The sequence below is a fragment of the Acanthaster planci genome, linkage group LG06 (genome assembly GCF_054643075.1).
Source record: "Acanthaster planci isolate LZ-2023a linkage group LG06, COTS_SCS, whole genome shotgun sequence".
Lineage (NCBI taxonomy): Eukaryota > Metazoa > Echinodermata > Asteroidea > Valvatida > Acanthasteridae > Acanthaster > Acanthaster planci.
The window spans coordinates 4,969,297-4,985,485 of NC_141782.1; the positions used below are offsets into that span (position 1 = coordinate 4,969,297).

Consider the following 16,189-nt stretch of genomic DNA (forward strand, 5'->3'; position numbering starts at 1 on the left):
ATTGTCATCCAGACAAAGGGAGCTGTGAATAAATATGAGCCGTGGGGACAATTCATGAATACAAACCGCCTGCACGCAGAAAGACCGGCGACTTGAAATCACGATTAAAAAATTTTATCGACAAACTATTCAATGTATCTCGATGGTTTACGATTATAAATCTGTAGACCTGTGACTGTTTTCAATATTTAGCTATAATACCATACCACCATTCTGGTTGCCGTCTTCCAGGCGGTCACCCTTGTTTAGTTCCACTGTAATCATTGACTAGTATACGTTGCAAACTAAAATAGGCTATTTAAAATTATTTTACTTTTGCAAAAAGGCAGGCAACTCAGTCTTTTTTATAAGATCCACCTTAAAAAGTATGCATGAAACGGTGAAGATCTGAGACTTGTCCCATGATAACCATGGAACATATATGGGAGTGGACCTAGCGATCGAATGGGCTGGCTGTCCATGCAGCGCAATTGTACAAGTACAACACGTGCTCACCACGGTGAGCCATGGCTACGTGGCTTTGCTGTGGCGACATTGTAGTGATAATTTTTGCACTCATCTTCATATTTATTACGAAACCACCCGCAAAAAGTGAAACAAATTAAATCGTGATCATAATTTTTAATAACTGCAAAAATGGATAAATCCATCAAGGAAACTATCAATCAAAAACTGCAGGGCAAACATTCTTAATGTGAATTACAACCTCATTACTGCATGAAAACAAACTGGGTCCATGAATTTAACACTGTAGAGGATTATGAAGTAAACTTTCACGTGACTGAAGATTTAGAGGGTTATGAAGTAAAGTAATGTCTGTGTTTGTGTTTTATGTGTTCATGTATTTAATTTGAAGATGTACTGCTCGTACTCAAACGAGCGTGTTTCCACAAAATTTCCAGCCACAGCACAAGGCTAATTGCCCGCCCCTGGCCCTCCAGATGCGTCGCACAATTCCTTACAATGCGATACACAGACATCATTTGCCAGTTTTCTGTAGTCATGACAAGCATAAAGCACGATTCAAAATCAATGATTTTTTACATTGATTACACAAACATCAAAACAAAAATTCCCTTCCCGATTTCGATAAAGATAGGCCAAAAAAGTTCGCTTGACTACTCTCACATCTCAAGAGCCCAACCAATCGCCCAACACTGAATTATTCACATTGCTGCAAAAGATCTAGCGTACCAGCCAATGAGACTGCATTTTCACAAGGTACATTTTGCGGGACACAGCTATCCAATCGCAGTATTCCTTCACGACATCATGCTCCTTCAGTGACCATCTTGCACATGGGCGGCCGCGCTGCAGTGGGTGAGTGAACTCTGACTATCGATCAATTGTGTCATGCAGTTAGTGTCCAAAATCATAAGACAGACGGAAAATGAAATAAAAATGTCTCTCCATGACACAATTTGTGTTGGAAAGACCACTTACATGTACATGGATGTGGGCTCTAGTTGATGAATCATCACATTCTTGCAGGTACACACAGGCCTATATGTGCATGGCATTTAGCTTCGTCATCATCCATGGCAATCGAAAGCCTTTTAAAAATCCCTGGATCGATGCTTTCACATGTACGTGTACATGTATTTGCTTTTATTAATCTCACATGCACAATAAACATGTTTTCATATGACAGTGAATTTTATTATTCTAAACGCATCACAATATATTTGATTAATTATAACCAAGAGATCTTTTTGATGTAACATCGACCACATGTTTTTTTTAAATGTAAATGCATACACAAGCTTGCATTGTATGTTTCTACGTGGTCCTGGGGATTTTGTAATAATGAGAGTCGACTCTATTAAGACTTTAACAAGGGGAAAAATCATCACTCTGGTTTATTTCAAATTAGCAGAAGCAGATGATTGAGTTGAAGCATGCCTTCACAAAATCGTAATACATAAAAATAACTTGCCTTCTGCACTTCCTGCCAAAGGAAAGCTGTAAAACAAAAAAAAACACAAGATTAGGCCCAGGCGCCCAAATCATTTCCCCATTGTTCAGACGGGAACCAAGCAGCCACGGTTCTTAGTTCGTTCACCCCATGGACCGACTCTGCAGACTGACTTCAGTGGGCCATTCATATTTAAATTAACCTTCCTGCCACTGAGGCTGGCTGGCGCACCCGCGGAATCTCGGGTGTATTCATTTTATTTCATTTTTAAATGAACCTTTTCTGGTAGGGATAGACAGCATTGCCAGGGGCTCTTTTGTTAACTTAGTCCTCGGGATCCCGAGTTTTAGGCACGGGGCGGGACAGTCAGTCAATTTCGCGTTGCTGCCTTAGTAACGTCTTGCAATAATTTTGACGTAAATTTTCTGAAAATTGGAAATGCCATTTTCATGTAATACACTTTTTTCTGACAGATCAGCCAAAATCCATACTTTTTCCATTGTATGTTCAATAGGAGGCTGATGCATTTGACCAATAACTTCAAAACCCAATGTAATGTTGAATTAAAACATCACAATGACAATGAATGTCTTGACATGCATGCAAAGTTTCGATATGAGGAAAGTAACATGTGAGTTCTTAGGGGTGGAATCATTCCTCCTCCCAGCTGTGAGGGGGTCCAGTATAATCTGACTCTTTATGGGTTAAAATTAGGAGTATGCCTCTTTTTGGTTGAAATTTTATTTTTGGAAACTTGTCTGCTGTGATGTTTTGATGTTCCAGCCATGTACATGTATAATACAAGCAGTTACCAATACTGTTGTCTTTTTTCCATTTTCTTCAGCTTGGCAAGCAAGAATTGAGTCAGTTGCCGGATTTCATAAGCACTTGCATTCATGAGATCGTTTATCCACTCTTGGTTCATCCACAACTTGGAGTCCGAGATCATGCCACAAAAGCATTTTCTACCTATTTATCACACTGTGACTTCAAGGTATGTACATTAAAGGTAATTCCACACCAAAGTGGCCATGACATAAACAAATTTAAATAAAAGTGACTAAAACAAAATCGGTGTCACATGAAAGCTAAAAGTCTATGTCCCCTTCGTTCATATACCGCTGCCCGGCCTGCACATGCAAATTTCCCATGTGCCTATTACAATTCACTGAAAGACTTTATTACGCATGCTGCCCCTTGACCCTCCACAATGCACTGCGGTCCCACCTCCATGTTTGTCCTTCTTTTCTCGGCACCTATCGTTTACGAATGTATCTTTTATGGCATATTCAGAGTTTTGAGTTTCGTACCTTTCGTGTTTGTGAATTGACTTGATTCCTGTTTCAGATCTTTTGGTAAGAGTGTTTATTTTTATATTTCATTCTTTGCGTGCTGTGTTTTTTTGTGTTCTTTTCTGCCCCTTTCTTTCTGTGCATCTTCTACAGGTTTGGGTGTGGCCTACCGTGATGCGTTGTGTTGGGTATGGCCATTGAATAATAACGGCCCAACGCAATATGGGTCTGGCCATGGAGCGGGGCTTGGAAGGCTGCCCCAGTCCTTTGTGGTGTGGTTTTGCATTATCCGATTAGCGGCCTCGACGAGGAGAGACCTAGTGGAGTGGCCTCGATGGGGTTGAGCGTGCTTATGCCGCAACACTACCCTGGACCATTATCTATGAGATCGGGTTGAGCATGCTATGCCACAACAATACCCTGATCGCTGATGACTACTACCGGAATTGATCGGGCTGAGCAAGCGGTACCGTAACAATGCCCTTGATCACTGATGACTACTCCATTCACCTACCCTCTGGGCCGAGCGTGCTGGACTGCTACACTACCCTGGTCATCAGCGCCCACTCCACATGCCTATAGATCTGGTTAAGCGTTGCTGTGCCACAAAAATATCCTTGATCATGATGGCTCAGCGGGGCTCACAGGGCGACCGCCGTCTGCCCCGGGTCCCTCACCGGCTGCTGCTCACCAGGCGGCACCCGCTTGGACGTCAGGCCAGTCAATTCCCTCTAAGCGGGCAATGGGTTCCACAGGGGTTAGCCACGCTACATCGCTTCTGCCACGGATGAGTCAGCAATTCAGCTTAGCCTCCTGTGGCTTTAGACAATGGTGCCTCTTCTTGACTGCTATGTCACCGGAGCTTCCATCCGCCACTCCCCATTCACAGCTTTAGCCTGCTGATGGACTCCGGTCATGAAGCTACCAATCTTGATCTGGGACGCTCCTCAAAGGAGATGACCAACCACTCGGGGGACCCCCGCCTGGTCCTTCCTCTAACTGTCCTAGCCTCCAGCTCCCCTGCACCGGTGAAGACTAAGAAGCGCAAGGCCAAGTCATCTTTCTCGGCCTCTACGTCATCCAAGGCCAAGAAGAAATGCCACTCTGATCCAGGTCCACCCCCATGGATGGCGACCCTCCAGTCCCTCTCAGAGGCCTTCACCTCTCTCACCTGCAAGATAGACTCTGAGTCTCAGCCAGTAGCGACGGCAACCGACCCGGATCCCCTCCCAGCCATCCCTCCTCCCTCGCAAGGGGCATTCTCGGAGACTGAAGCGACTTCCCAGCGAAACCTGGCTCCGGAGCAGGTCCCGGTTCAAGGTGACCCACTTTGCGAGGAACACAGCTTGGTTCTAGCTTCTGCCGGTCTTCGGCCTCGCTCCTCCAAGGATGATGACATCGACTCTGTTGCTGGTCTGACTCAGCTGGAGGGCCGCCACCACCTTCTTGAGCATGACATGATCCACGTTCTTGGACTCCCATCATCAGATCCCATGCCGACTGAACAGGGACATACTTCGTTCAAGCGCCACCCTTCATGCCTCGAGTCAGCTGAACCCGTCTTCGTGGAGATCCTTATAGATCGTTCCTGTGTGGAGATGATGAATGCCCTTGTGAAGGCTAAGTGCTGGCGCGCAACTCCTACTACCGTTTTCCCCCAAGAGGATGTCTCTAGCTTCCTGTCAACCCCAGATATTCCTGATGTTGCCAGAGACAAGATCTCGTCAAATTCCGGCAAACGCAACACCTTCTGGGATAAGGACAAGACCAACTTTGATGCAGTTCTCTGTTGCCTAGATATGGCGTCCCGCTTTGGCCTCTGATGTTCAGCCTTTTTTCTTCTATAGGAGTACATTGCCAGAGCTTGTGAAGAAGACTCTTCGGTCTCCCCCAGACTTTGCGGCCCTTGATCTGCGGGGGGCTTGACGAGGGACTTAACTTGGTCTTTGAGCAGTTCACTCGTATCTCCCTTCTGGCCACTTCTAGCCACAGAGCCAAAGCAGTGGACGCCGTGAATATCCCCTGTGACTCCATCAAGAATAAAATCAGGAATCTTCTGCTTCTTGGGGATGATCTCTTTGCCAGTAAATTCATGAAGGTTGTCAAGTCAGAGGTGGAACGTATGGAGACCGCCAAGAAGATTTCACTTCGTGAACCTGCGGCTCCTTCTTGCCAGCAGCCTCTGCTACCACCAAAACGACGGGTGGGTCCACCCCATCTTTAGGCCACTCCTTCAGTTTTCCACTCCGGGCAGCTATTCGGCCATCAGACCCCTGGTGAACTCCACCTACAGCCACTCCTAGAAGACTCCAGCCACGCCTCGTCGGCCGTGGGTTCTCACGCTGCGCTCCCAGTTCCTCTGGGGGATGGCACCAGTGACTACTTCCATTCGCCTTCGTCTGGGCAATTTCATTGGGTTCTGGCAGGAAATCACAGCAGACAGCTGGGTCCTCGCCACCATTGCCCGCGGCTACTCCCTCAAGTTTACAAACCCCCTGCCGTCTGGGATGGTTTTCCGTTCTACTCCCCCTCCATGCAACAAGTCCAAGCGCCTGGCTCTAGAGGAGGAGATTTCAGCGTTACTGTGCAAACGAGCCATCACGCCGGTGCACCCAAGCCAGCTATCCTCCGGCTTCCTGTCGTCATGTTTCCTGACACCCAAGAAAGAACCAGGAAAATGGCGACCGATAATTAACTTGAAACCGCTCAAGAAGTTCATCAAGCCAAGACGGTTTTGAATGGAGACCCTGAGCATGATCCTACGCTACCTTGTTACCAGTCCCATACTGGGTCACCTCCATAGATCTACGAGAGGCTTATCTGTATATCCCGATACACAAGCAGGACTGCAAGTTCCTCTGCTTCGAGTACTGCAGCCAAACCTACCAGTTTCGAGCTCTTCCATTTGGTCTCTCAACCTTACCAAGGGTCTTCGCCAGGATCGCCAAGACTCTCGCCCCCTATCTACGACAGTGCGATGCCCTCATTTTTCAATACCTGGACAACTGGTTGATCGTCGGTCGCTCCCCTGACGAGGCCAGTGCCTGCACTTGTCTCACCCTCGACATCACAACGTGCCTGGGGTTCCTCATCAACCACGACAAGTCAGCTGTCAATCCATCACAAAGGCCGACCTACCTCAGGGTGGTCCTCGACCTCCGCAAAGGTATTGCAGCTCCGACACCAGAATGCAGCCTCAACCTGCGCAATGCGTCTCTCAGTTTCTGCGGTCCGAGGTGCCTCCGACGTCAACGTGGCTCCATCTTCTGAGAGAAATGGCCAATTTGGTTGACCTTGTCTGTTGACTGGTTGCCCCTTTGTTCCCCCGAGACCGAATTCCACAGTGACAACGGGCGCGTCACAATTCAGATTGGGAGCCTCCCTTCCTCCACTCCACACATCGGAGGATTGAGACTGGTTTTTTTTGCAACAAACACTTCAACCTGCTTAACTTCATGTAATGTTCAAGCCCTTCACCACTTCCAGCAGTATTTAGTAGGCCTCTCAGTTCAAATCCAGAGTGACAACTCCACAGTGGTGGGATACATCAACTACCAAGGCAGCACTCAGTCCCGTCAACTCTGCGCCCTCACCTGGCAGATCTTCATATGGGCAGGCGATCAAGGGATCGCCCTCCAGGCCGTTCACATAGGGAGAAAAACCAACAGCATAGCAAATGCTCTCTCTCAGGTCACTGTCAACCCAACGGAGTGGACTCTTCATCCGGTAGTGCACAGCCAGATTTTTGGGGAGATCAAGCATCCCCACGTTGACCTCTTCACATCGGCCGACAATACTCATCTTCCGATGTTGTGCTCTAGGTTTCCTCACCCACAGGAGTGGGCAACGGATGCTCTACAGATTGACTGGTCCAGCCTTCTGGCGTATGCTTTTCCCCCAATCTCCCTCATCCCGCTGGTCATATCTAAGATAGAACAAGAGCCATGTCGAGTCCTCCTCATGGCCCCATTCTGGCCTTGCCATCCATGGTTCCTGAAACTGACAAGGCTCCTGGTTCGATGACCGCTGGTCCTTCTGCCCATGGAGGACATTCTGTGTCAACCCAGGTCAGGGGTCCTCCATCCAGTACCAGGCGGTCTTCACTTGACGTGCTGGATATTGTCCAATGATTTTTCAGAGCGTCAGGCCTTTCTTTGGACGACTGTCCACTTGCAAGATTTACAGCAGCCGACAACAGCATTTTACTAGATGGTACAACGACCATGATGTTTCTCCAGCCGAAGCTCCTGTGAGTTCCATCGCAGACTTCTTCATGTATCTGTTTCACTCGGGCCTCCAGATTGCCACCATCTGCAAATACCGGTCGGCCTTGGCAGCTGTTCATTAGGACGTCAGCGATGGATCAGTGGTCTCTGATAATGCTGCCATCCACCATCTTCTTCGATGAATGTTTGTTGAAGGTCCTGGGACCTTGGGAGTGTTCTCGCATTCTGGCTGGTCCCCCCCTTCGAGCCGCTGTCTGATGCATCTGATCTCCATCTCGGCATCAAACTGACGTTCCTCCTTGCGGTTTTTACTTCCAGACGCTGTAACGAGCTGCATGTTCTGTCCACTTCCGAAGGTCTCATTTGCTGGGAGCCGCACAGGGTTTACCTTATCCCAGCCATTGAGTTTTTTGTGAAAAACCATATGCCTTCCGGCTTCCCGACATATTCCTCCCCGACATAGCCTCACTTTTGAGAGATGACTCTGACAAGAAATGGTGTCTTGTTCGCACTCTCAAGTGGTACCTTGCCAGGAACAAGTGTTGCTGAGAGCCTGGTTCCTGACTCTCCATCATGACGACAAACTCTTTCATCCAGCAGCAAAGGACCCTATTGCCCGATGGACCGTCTCAGCCATTATCTTCGCAAATCAAGACTGGCCGGCACAACATGATGAGAGGGCTTAATCTGACGTCAGAGCCCATGATGTTCACCGCTACCTCTGCATACTTCAGAGGTGTTTCTTTAGTGAATATCTGCCAGGCCGCTTGTTGGAGATCCCCCTCCACCTTCACCCGGTGCTATCTGAAGGATGTTCTGAAACGGCTCAAGGCACAGTGACCTTGCGCTTGGCGGTCGAGACAGCATCCAGCACTGTCCCAGACCAGACAATGAGTTCTTCATTATAGACACTTCTCTCTTTTCTTGGGGGGGGGGAGTGTTTGCTTTGGCAACGCACGCCTGTGTTCTTTGGTAACTACACTCCATCGCTGACCCACCTCCAGGGTGCAACTCTGCATTAGTAGGCTGGGCAGGGCTATGTGAACACAGGAGACTCCTCCCCCACATAGTGTGGGCAGGTCTCCTAGAGATGCTTAGCCCTGCCCGGCCGCTCCCGCCCATCCTTCCTCACTTTGGCTCCGGGGGTTTCTCCGCTTCGAAAAGAAGGACGAACATGGCGGCGGGACTGCAGTGCATTATGGAGGGTCAAATGGGCAGCGTGCATAATCAAGTCTTTCAGCGAATTGTAATAGGCACATGGGAAATTTGCATATGTAGGCTGGGCAGGGGTAAGTATCACTAGGAGACACGACCCACACTAATGTGGGGGAGGAATTTCCCAGATTTAGAAACAAAGTTTTAATTTTAATCCATTTTTAAAGAAAAATCTGATTAAGCATTACTCCTGTTTTTATTTCCAACAAGTGATAAATAGGGATACAAAAGTTTTGGATCATTATACCTACAAAAATATGAGCAAATGACAATATTTTCATTTATTTGAAAGAACAGGTCATATAAAACTGATACAAACTTTTTGCCATGTTTTGATCATTTGTTTTGCTTTTTGAACTATAAAGATGTCCTTCTGTTGCCAAAAACTACAAATTTTTAATTTTTCTTTCAAAGTTGCAGTGTGGATGTAATGAAAGTTAGTATTAAAGCAAGTTTAGAAAGGCCTACAATATGGCACTATCACTGACACATTTGCCCTTGTTTATTAGTTAATATATAATTAAAACGTCCTTCCGTTAGGCCTACTGTTTGGGTAATGGAAGGACGGAAACAGGACACAGTTTATTTTCATTAAAAATTGATGGTATTTGTAGTTTACAAACAGATTGTTGACAAATGAAATAATACATGTCATATAGAGTCTGCTGCCTGCAACCTATGCAGATTACCAATACATATGCATTATTCCCTAGTCCATTTCTTCCATTCGCTAAATTCTCAATCCCCAGCCGTGCGCCCACACTCACTCGACTCCCACGAAGGTGGCCGCCATGTTCTTCTTTTTCTTAACTCCATTCCGGCTCTGAAATTTTTCCTTCGCTACTTGTGGTTTCAGTGTCATTTCTCGATCACTTTGTTTGTTTGTCCATTCTCGTTTGTTTTCTTGTATATTTTTCTTGATTCAGAATATACTTGAATTCGTTTGTCTATTTATTCTGCTTGTTATTTCTTTTCTGTGTACACCTGGATTAGCTTCGCCCCAGTTCTGACTGACATTTTGTACATTTATTAACCTATATAAAAAAAGAATATCTTGAGAGCAGTTGTCTACTTGTCTGTTTTTTCTTTGGTTTTGTTTCTCCCTTTTCTTTGCATTAGATTTAAACTCTAGAGAGGCAAATTTCAGAGTTTGCTCTTCTAACCCTGTTCCGAGTACAGTAGTTTTCCTGTTCACGGGCCCGGGATCACTTGGTTAGTAAGGACAGTGGTGCGGTGGTTTCGGTTCTTGCTTACCTGGGAAATTGAACAGTGCGTAGATTTACTATTTCCTTCCTTTCAGGGTACGACCGTATGATACCCGTTCGGGTACGACCATGTGATACCAGCATTGCGAGTTCGCTCTTCCAGTTACTTCGCGACTCCCAGCAGTCTGTCGGCCAGTCCCCACGTTCGGGATGATACATCAGGTCAATCAGCTGCATTCCCACAGGTCTTCTTCGAGCTTCGAGCGTCTTTGGCCCATCCACACACCCGCTACTGGCCTTCTGGGACGTGCCGTAGTCTGCCCACGGCAGCGCTATTGGGTGACTCATAGTCATAATGGCTTTTCAACTTGCGCGGCTCGGCTTGCCGTCTGGTTCCGGTAATGCCGCCTGGGCCTACCGGCCCATCTATGCCCCTTTACGGGCCGTCTGGGGCTTAAAAGAGTCCACCAAACAGGTGGTTCAGGCGACTCGCTTTGGCTTGCCGTCCAGTCCGGCAATGCCATACTGCAGGGTTCTGAAAGCGGTTGTGGCATTGGTTGGTTGTCCTTGCTGTATTGCTCGCCTACAGGCTTCCTCAAGAACTTCTACAAGCCTGTTTCTGCCTTAGCTTTCAGTCAGGGATGTGTCATAACTCACCCACTGTCGGAGAGTGTAACTGCTCAGCTCAGATGTAGGTACTAGGTGACTATGCATCATAGTGGTACCTTGATTATTCACTGTGCTGTAGTTCAGACCGTTCCTGTTGATAGTCACAGTGTTTAGCAGTGGTCCTGCCCACTCCAGGTTGCATGTCAAGTAGTTTGCGTAGTGGCTGTTGTACCCCTACGTTGACCGTGTTTAGCAGACAAACATCAGCTGCGGCTAATCAGGGTTAACTTACTTGCCTTTGTCCCTAGTGTTCCCTTATCCTGTGAGGTTGGTTGACTTTCAGCTATGACTTCTTTCCCAGCGACCGTAACTCAAAGATGGCGGCTCCGGCCTGCTCCCCTTCCGAGTGAGATCAATTAGCATCCGAAACTGGGGCCTTTCCGACCTGTTCTTCTTACGGGGAAACTGAGCCCTTGGGTCAATTCCGTCATCTGGGCTTTCGGCCTCCCCCTATTGCTGCCAGGCCCCAACGTTTGCAGTGGCTGTAGAAGTTGATGTCCTCACGGTCAGATATGACTGGGCGTGGCCCGCTTGATTGTGTTAGTTGCTTTCACCTAGTGTCTCCTTCTCTTTGAGGTTGGTTGGTTTTTGGCAACAATTTCTCACCGAACCACAATAACTCACTAGGCTCAGGCCCGTTCCAATTCCAGCAGAGACCCGTCAGCGTCCAGAGCCAGGCCCGCCCCGGCTATCTGGCCCATGCAGGGACTAAGCCCTCAAGTGTACTCCGATGTCAGGGCTTTTGTCCTCCCTCTTTTGCTGCTTCCTTTCCAGGAGTCTCTGTGCCCGCTTGTCGTTCTCCAGCTCTGGTTTAGTGGGACAACTCTCCGGCTCTTTCTTCCAACTAAGAGTCTCAACAAGCGCCCTACGGCCTCAGTCACTGCCCTCAGCCATTCTTTATTTGGGGCATTCTGGCGTGGGTAAACGCTACATTCTACCGGGCTGCCCTCTGTCGTAGCCAATGTGGCCCCGGTTGACATAATGCCGGTAACACGTGCACGATGCAGACCGCAACACAGATAGCCGGTCTGCTTTGCTATTGAGGCCTCTGTACATTGTCTATGGTTACGTCTGTGCCTCAGCCAGCCGTTCTTTTGGTGCATTCTGTCATGCAGTATACGCTACTCTCTACCAGGCCACTACAATATACATTGTTTTCTGCGGCGGCCTCCAGTTAATTCGAGACTGAGTCACGTATGACATCATGATGAGGTTATCAAGTGATTTATTATTGATTTTTACATATTTATTTTAGCCCATTGACTTTGTACACGTTTTCAAGGCACAATTTGGCTTACTTTGCGATCCCTAATCACCATCAAAGTTACAGCCGGTGAAGGCCATGATGCAAAATTGTTGCCTAATTTATGACGATGTCATCACCTTATTTTATATTGATTTTTGAATGTTTAATATTTTCCCATGTGCTTTGTACAAAATTTTTTAACAGCCAGACATTGATACTCTGACAGGTCTGACTGGTTACATATAGGTCCAAGTAGAAAATCATCACAATGATGCCATCATTTGTCACGTAACTTGACATTAAATCTGTAAACTTCAAAGCATTATCTCCTAAAGGACATGTCCTATCTTGTTGAAATTTTGCAGATAACTAGAAAGGGAAGTGTTACAGACGAAGGTTGACCTTATGTGAAGATGACATCATCAGGAGACAAGTCACGTGACATTAAGGGTGCAACTTTTAAGGCCCTATATCTCCTGAAGTAGACATCCTATTGGGTTCAAATCTTGCAGATATTGTAAAAAAGGAGTGGTTTACAGGAATGTTGACATTATCTGATAATGTCATCAGGAGACAAGTCACGTGACATTAAGTGTGCAACCTTTAATGCACTATATCTCCTAAAGTAGATGTAAATATCAGATCGGGTTCAAATCTTGCAGATTTCTTGAAAAGGGATTGCTTTAGAGGAATATTGACCTCATGTAATAATGACGTCATCAAGCGACATTAAAGGTGCACTCTTTAAAGCCCTATATCTCCGGAAGTACATGTTCTTTTAGGTCGAAACTTTGCAGATAACTTGAAAGAGAGGTGTCATATACGAAAAATGACTTGATGTGATGATGCCTTAGTTGTTTAAATGTAAAAAGAATGCAAAAAGGCCTTCTGTTCTGTAGGCAAACAGACAGATGACCTCTCCTTTTTGCTTCTTCCTCTTCTGCTCAAAAGCCCATTCAATTTGTGCAGGTTTTTTTAACCGCGACTTTAGTGCTGTTGCAACTTTGGATCTTCATCATACTTGTACAAATAAATGATGCACAGATGGTCCTGGAACAATGACGTCATGATGACATCACCAGGTGATTTGTTATTGATTTTTCAATGTTTATTTCAGCCCCATTGACTCTGTACACATTTTTAAGGCACTATTTTTGTACCTTAATAATCGTTGATTGTCGTCAAAGTTACACCAAGCACTAACTGTAAAACGAAGATAATACTGAAATATTTATGTCGTGATGATGTCATAAAGTGATTTTTTATTAGATTTCAAATATTTAGATTTTCCGTAAAATTTTTAAAAATCCATATAAAATCAACCGTGGCCTCCCACAACATTCTGTTTGCAGTTCGTGGCAAGATCAAATGTGATCTTTAATTCATTTTGTGTGGGTCAAATCACGTGACCCTTCCTTCCAGTCGAAACTGGAAGTGGTCTTATTGTTTAAAAGTGGTAATAGGTATCAAGTTGTTTCCAACAGTGGTAGGTCTGTTGGGGTATAGTCTTCTTCAAATCATCTACTGGTGACGTCACTAAATTGTCAAGCACCCTCTAGCGACAGGTTAAAAATTCTGAAAAATGAATTTTGAATAGATATCTGTGGCAAAGTTTGTCCAAATCACCTGAAAACCGATGTAGATGATCATCTTTACCTAGTCAACATGCGTGTGAGGCTTGGGACTGATGACGTCATCAGACCTGAAGTTACATTAAAACCTTTTTATTCTTCAAAATTCTGTAAAAAATCAAGAGATATAAGTGTGAATTGTCCATGAGATGACAGCTAAAACATTGGAGTCAGCTGCATGAAGTGCATAAATGGTGTACTTTTTCACACACATGAAGCGCCGTTGACAAAAAACCCCTTACAATATAGATTGCCTACTCGAAAATCTCATTCGCAAACTGTGCATTGGCTACTGTGTGCGTGGATGCCCAATATCTGCCTGCAACATAGACAGCACACATTGCGAAGGGAATATACTCGGGACCTGGCAAATTGCCGAATATGTGATGCGGAGAGCAGATCGCATTGTATGGAACGCCAAACGAACAAATGTTTAAAATGTCTAATCTTTGCCTTTTCTGCAGTAACGATAATGTTTTGTATTGTATTTTGTATTGTACATGTCTGATTACGTTGAAACCTTGCAGGTAGTTAGAAAGGAAAGGTTTGTAAATGGAAATTGACCTCACATGATGACTATGTCATCAGCAGACGAATCATGTGTCATTAAAGGTGCATCCTTAAAGTACTATATCTCCTGAAGTGCATGTCTGATTTGGTTGAAACTTAGCAGGTATTTGGAAAGGCAAGTGTTTTAGACGAAATAGACCTCATGTGATGATGACGTCATCAGATGATCATATCACATGACATTAAAGGTCCACTTTTCCAAGCGCTATATCTCTTGAAGTCATTGTCCGATTGGGTTGAAACCCTGGTAATATCTTGGAAGGGAAGTGTTTTAGGCAAATATTGACGTGATGTGACGATGACGTCATCAAATGACAAGTCACGTGACATTAAAGTGCACTATTTAAAACTCTATATCTCCTGAAGGATATATCCAATTGGGTTCTAACCTTGCAGATATCTTGAAAAGGAAGTTCTGTAGTGGAATTTTGACCTGATGTAATGATGATGTCATCAAGAGACAAGTCATGTGACATATGAAGGTGCACACACTTCAAAGCACTATATCTCCTGAAGTACATGTCTGATCGGGTTCAAATCTTGCAGATATCTTGAAAAGGGAGTGCTTGAGGGGCATATTGACCTCGTGATGATGACGTCATCAGGAGACCAGTCATATTGACAAGGATATTGACCTCATGATGATGACGTCATCAGAAGAAAAGTCATGTGACATTAAAGGTGCACTCTTGATGGCCCTATATCTTCTAAAAGATGTGTTATCGGGTTCAAATCTTGCAGATATCTTGAAAAGGGAGTGCTTGAAAGGCATATTGACCTTGTGATGATGACGTCATCAGGAGATAAGTCACATGACTATTTAAAGCCCTATATCTCCTGAATTACATATCCCATTGATTTTAAACGTTGCAGATAGCAAGGAAAGGAGGTGTTCTAGATGAAAAAGTACCTGATGTGATGATGACTTTATGAGATGAGGAGTCAAATTACATTTTATTTAAAGCACATTATTTCCTGAAGTTCCTGCCTGGTCATGATGACAGATTAACACCATCAGGTTTGTGCAGTAGATTGGTTGTTCAAAGTAACAAAGGAATGCAAAAAAGCCCTCTATTCTATTGGCAAACAGACAGATGACCTCTCGTTTTTATCACTAGCTACACTACATATCAACCCCCGACTGACACTTGACTAGCTCTGGGGGCACTGAGCCAGGAAACAGAGAAGTACATTATCCCGTTTGACACCCCTTCATTCCCTGGGCTGTTCCGGTGATTACGACTTAGACTTGGTACGAGCAGCCTGCCGGATGTGATCTGGGGCATTATCTGTTAGAGATAATTCAGCGCTTTGCTTGCAGACCCCTTATGACTTCCACACGCCTGATCCTTTTTTGTCTCAGACTTTGTCATCAGGGAACCTAGGTGTGAACTGGTCAACTGCGAGCCACGGGCAGATTATGTCCTCCCTTTTGGGCCCTGTCCTGGTGGTTATGCCATTCATATTTGATTCTACTGTTGCTTTCTCCACTCCACATCCGCGTTTTAAGCGCAAGAATTCACAGAACTTTACACCATAGTGGATTCTAAGTTTTTCTTGTTTTCATACTCAAGATCTTCGAATGTGGGTATGTTCAAAGTGCACATACATGTACTGTCACTGTTACAAGGTCCGACAAGAGTGGGTCTACCGTTGACCGCAAATCTTAGTACAAGTGTTTATTCTCACGGACGCTTCATTTGAGAGCAAGCTTCAATTTCATTGCCCGGATGCAAGTGCTCAGACTTTGATTCCCCATGCATGCGGTGAAATGGCTGAAGTTCCTTCAATACAGAAATGCTTCACCGTCATCCACATGTACTGGAGCTGTTCATTGTCAATAAGCACAAATTCCACCCTACTTAACTAGTGTTCTGGCAATGACTTCTTGATCGATGAAGATAAACTTTTCTCCTGTCTCCGACTATTCTCATTGTCATAGCTTATTGGAATACCTTCCTATACGACTTGAAAGCATTTTCCCCTTTTGTCCAGCTTTCACTGCAGTCTTACTTGGGGTACAAAAGATATGTCACCTCATTCTAGATAATTTATGAGGTTTTCATGTCTATCCACACCTACACATAAGACTTTGCTCAGGAATAGGTGTGGTGAACTTCCCATGTGAAAGGGTTGATTTAATTCCATCTCTAGAAAAACCTTACTGGTGGTCTTTAAAGGTTTGGAGGAGATAGAGTGGAACAGTTCTTGTCCTCTTTC

At 45.3% G+C, this 16,189-nt stretch overlaps 1 protein-coding gene across 8 annotated transcripts in view; it reads left to right on the plus strand.

Annotated features, from left to right (window-relative positions):
- LOC110989242 (uncharacterized) overlaps positions 1–16,189 on the plus strand; it is a 515,163-nt gene that overhangs the window by 162,311 nt on the left and 336,663 nt on the right. For all 8 annotated transcript variants that reach the window (XR_015425756.1, XM_087138535.1, XM_087138534.1 and 5 more), the window contains one exon: positions 2,760–2,909. Coding sequence is in view for 7 of the 8 variants with exons in the window: in XM_087138535.1 (XP_086994661.1) it covers positions 2,760–2,909 (150 nt within the window). In the remaining variant the exon portion in view is untranslated. The remainder of the gene's footprint in view (positions 1–2,759; positions 2,910–16,189) is intronic.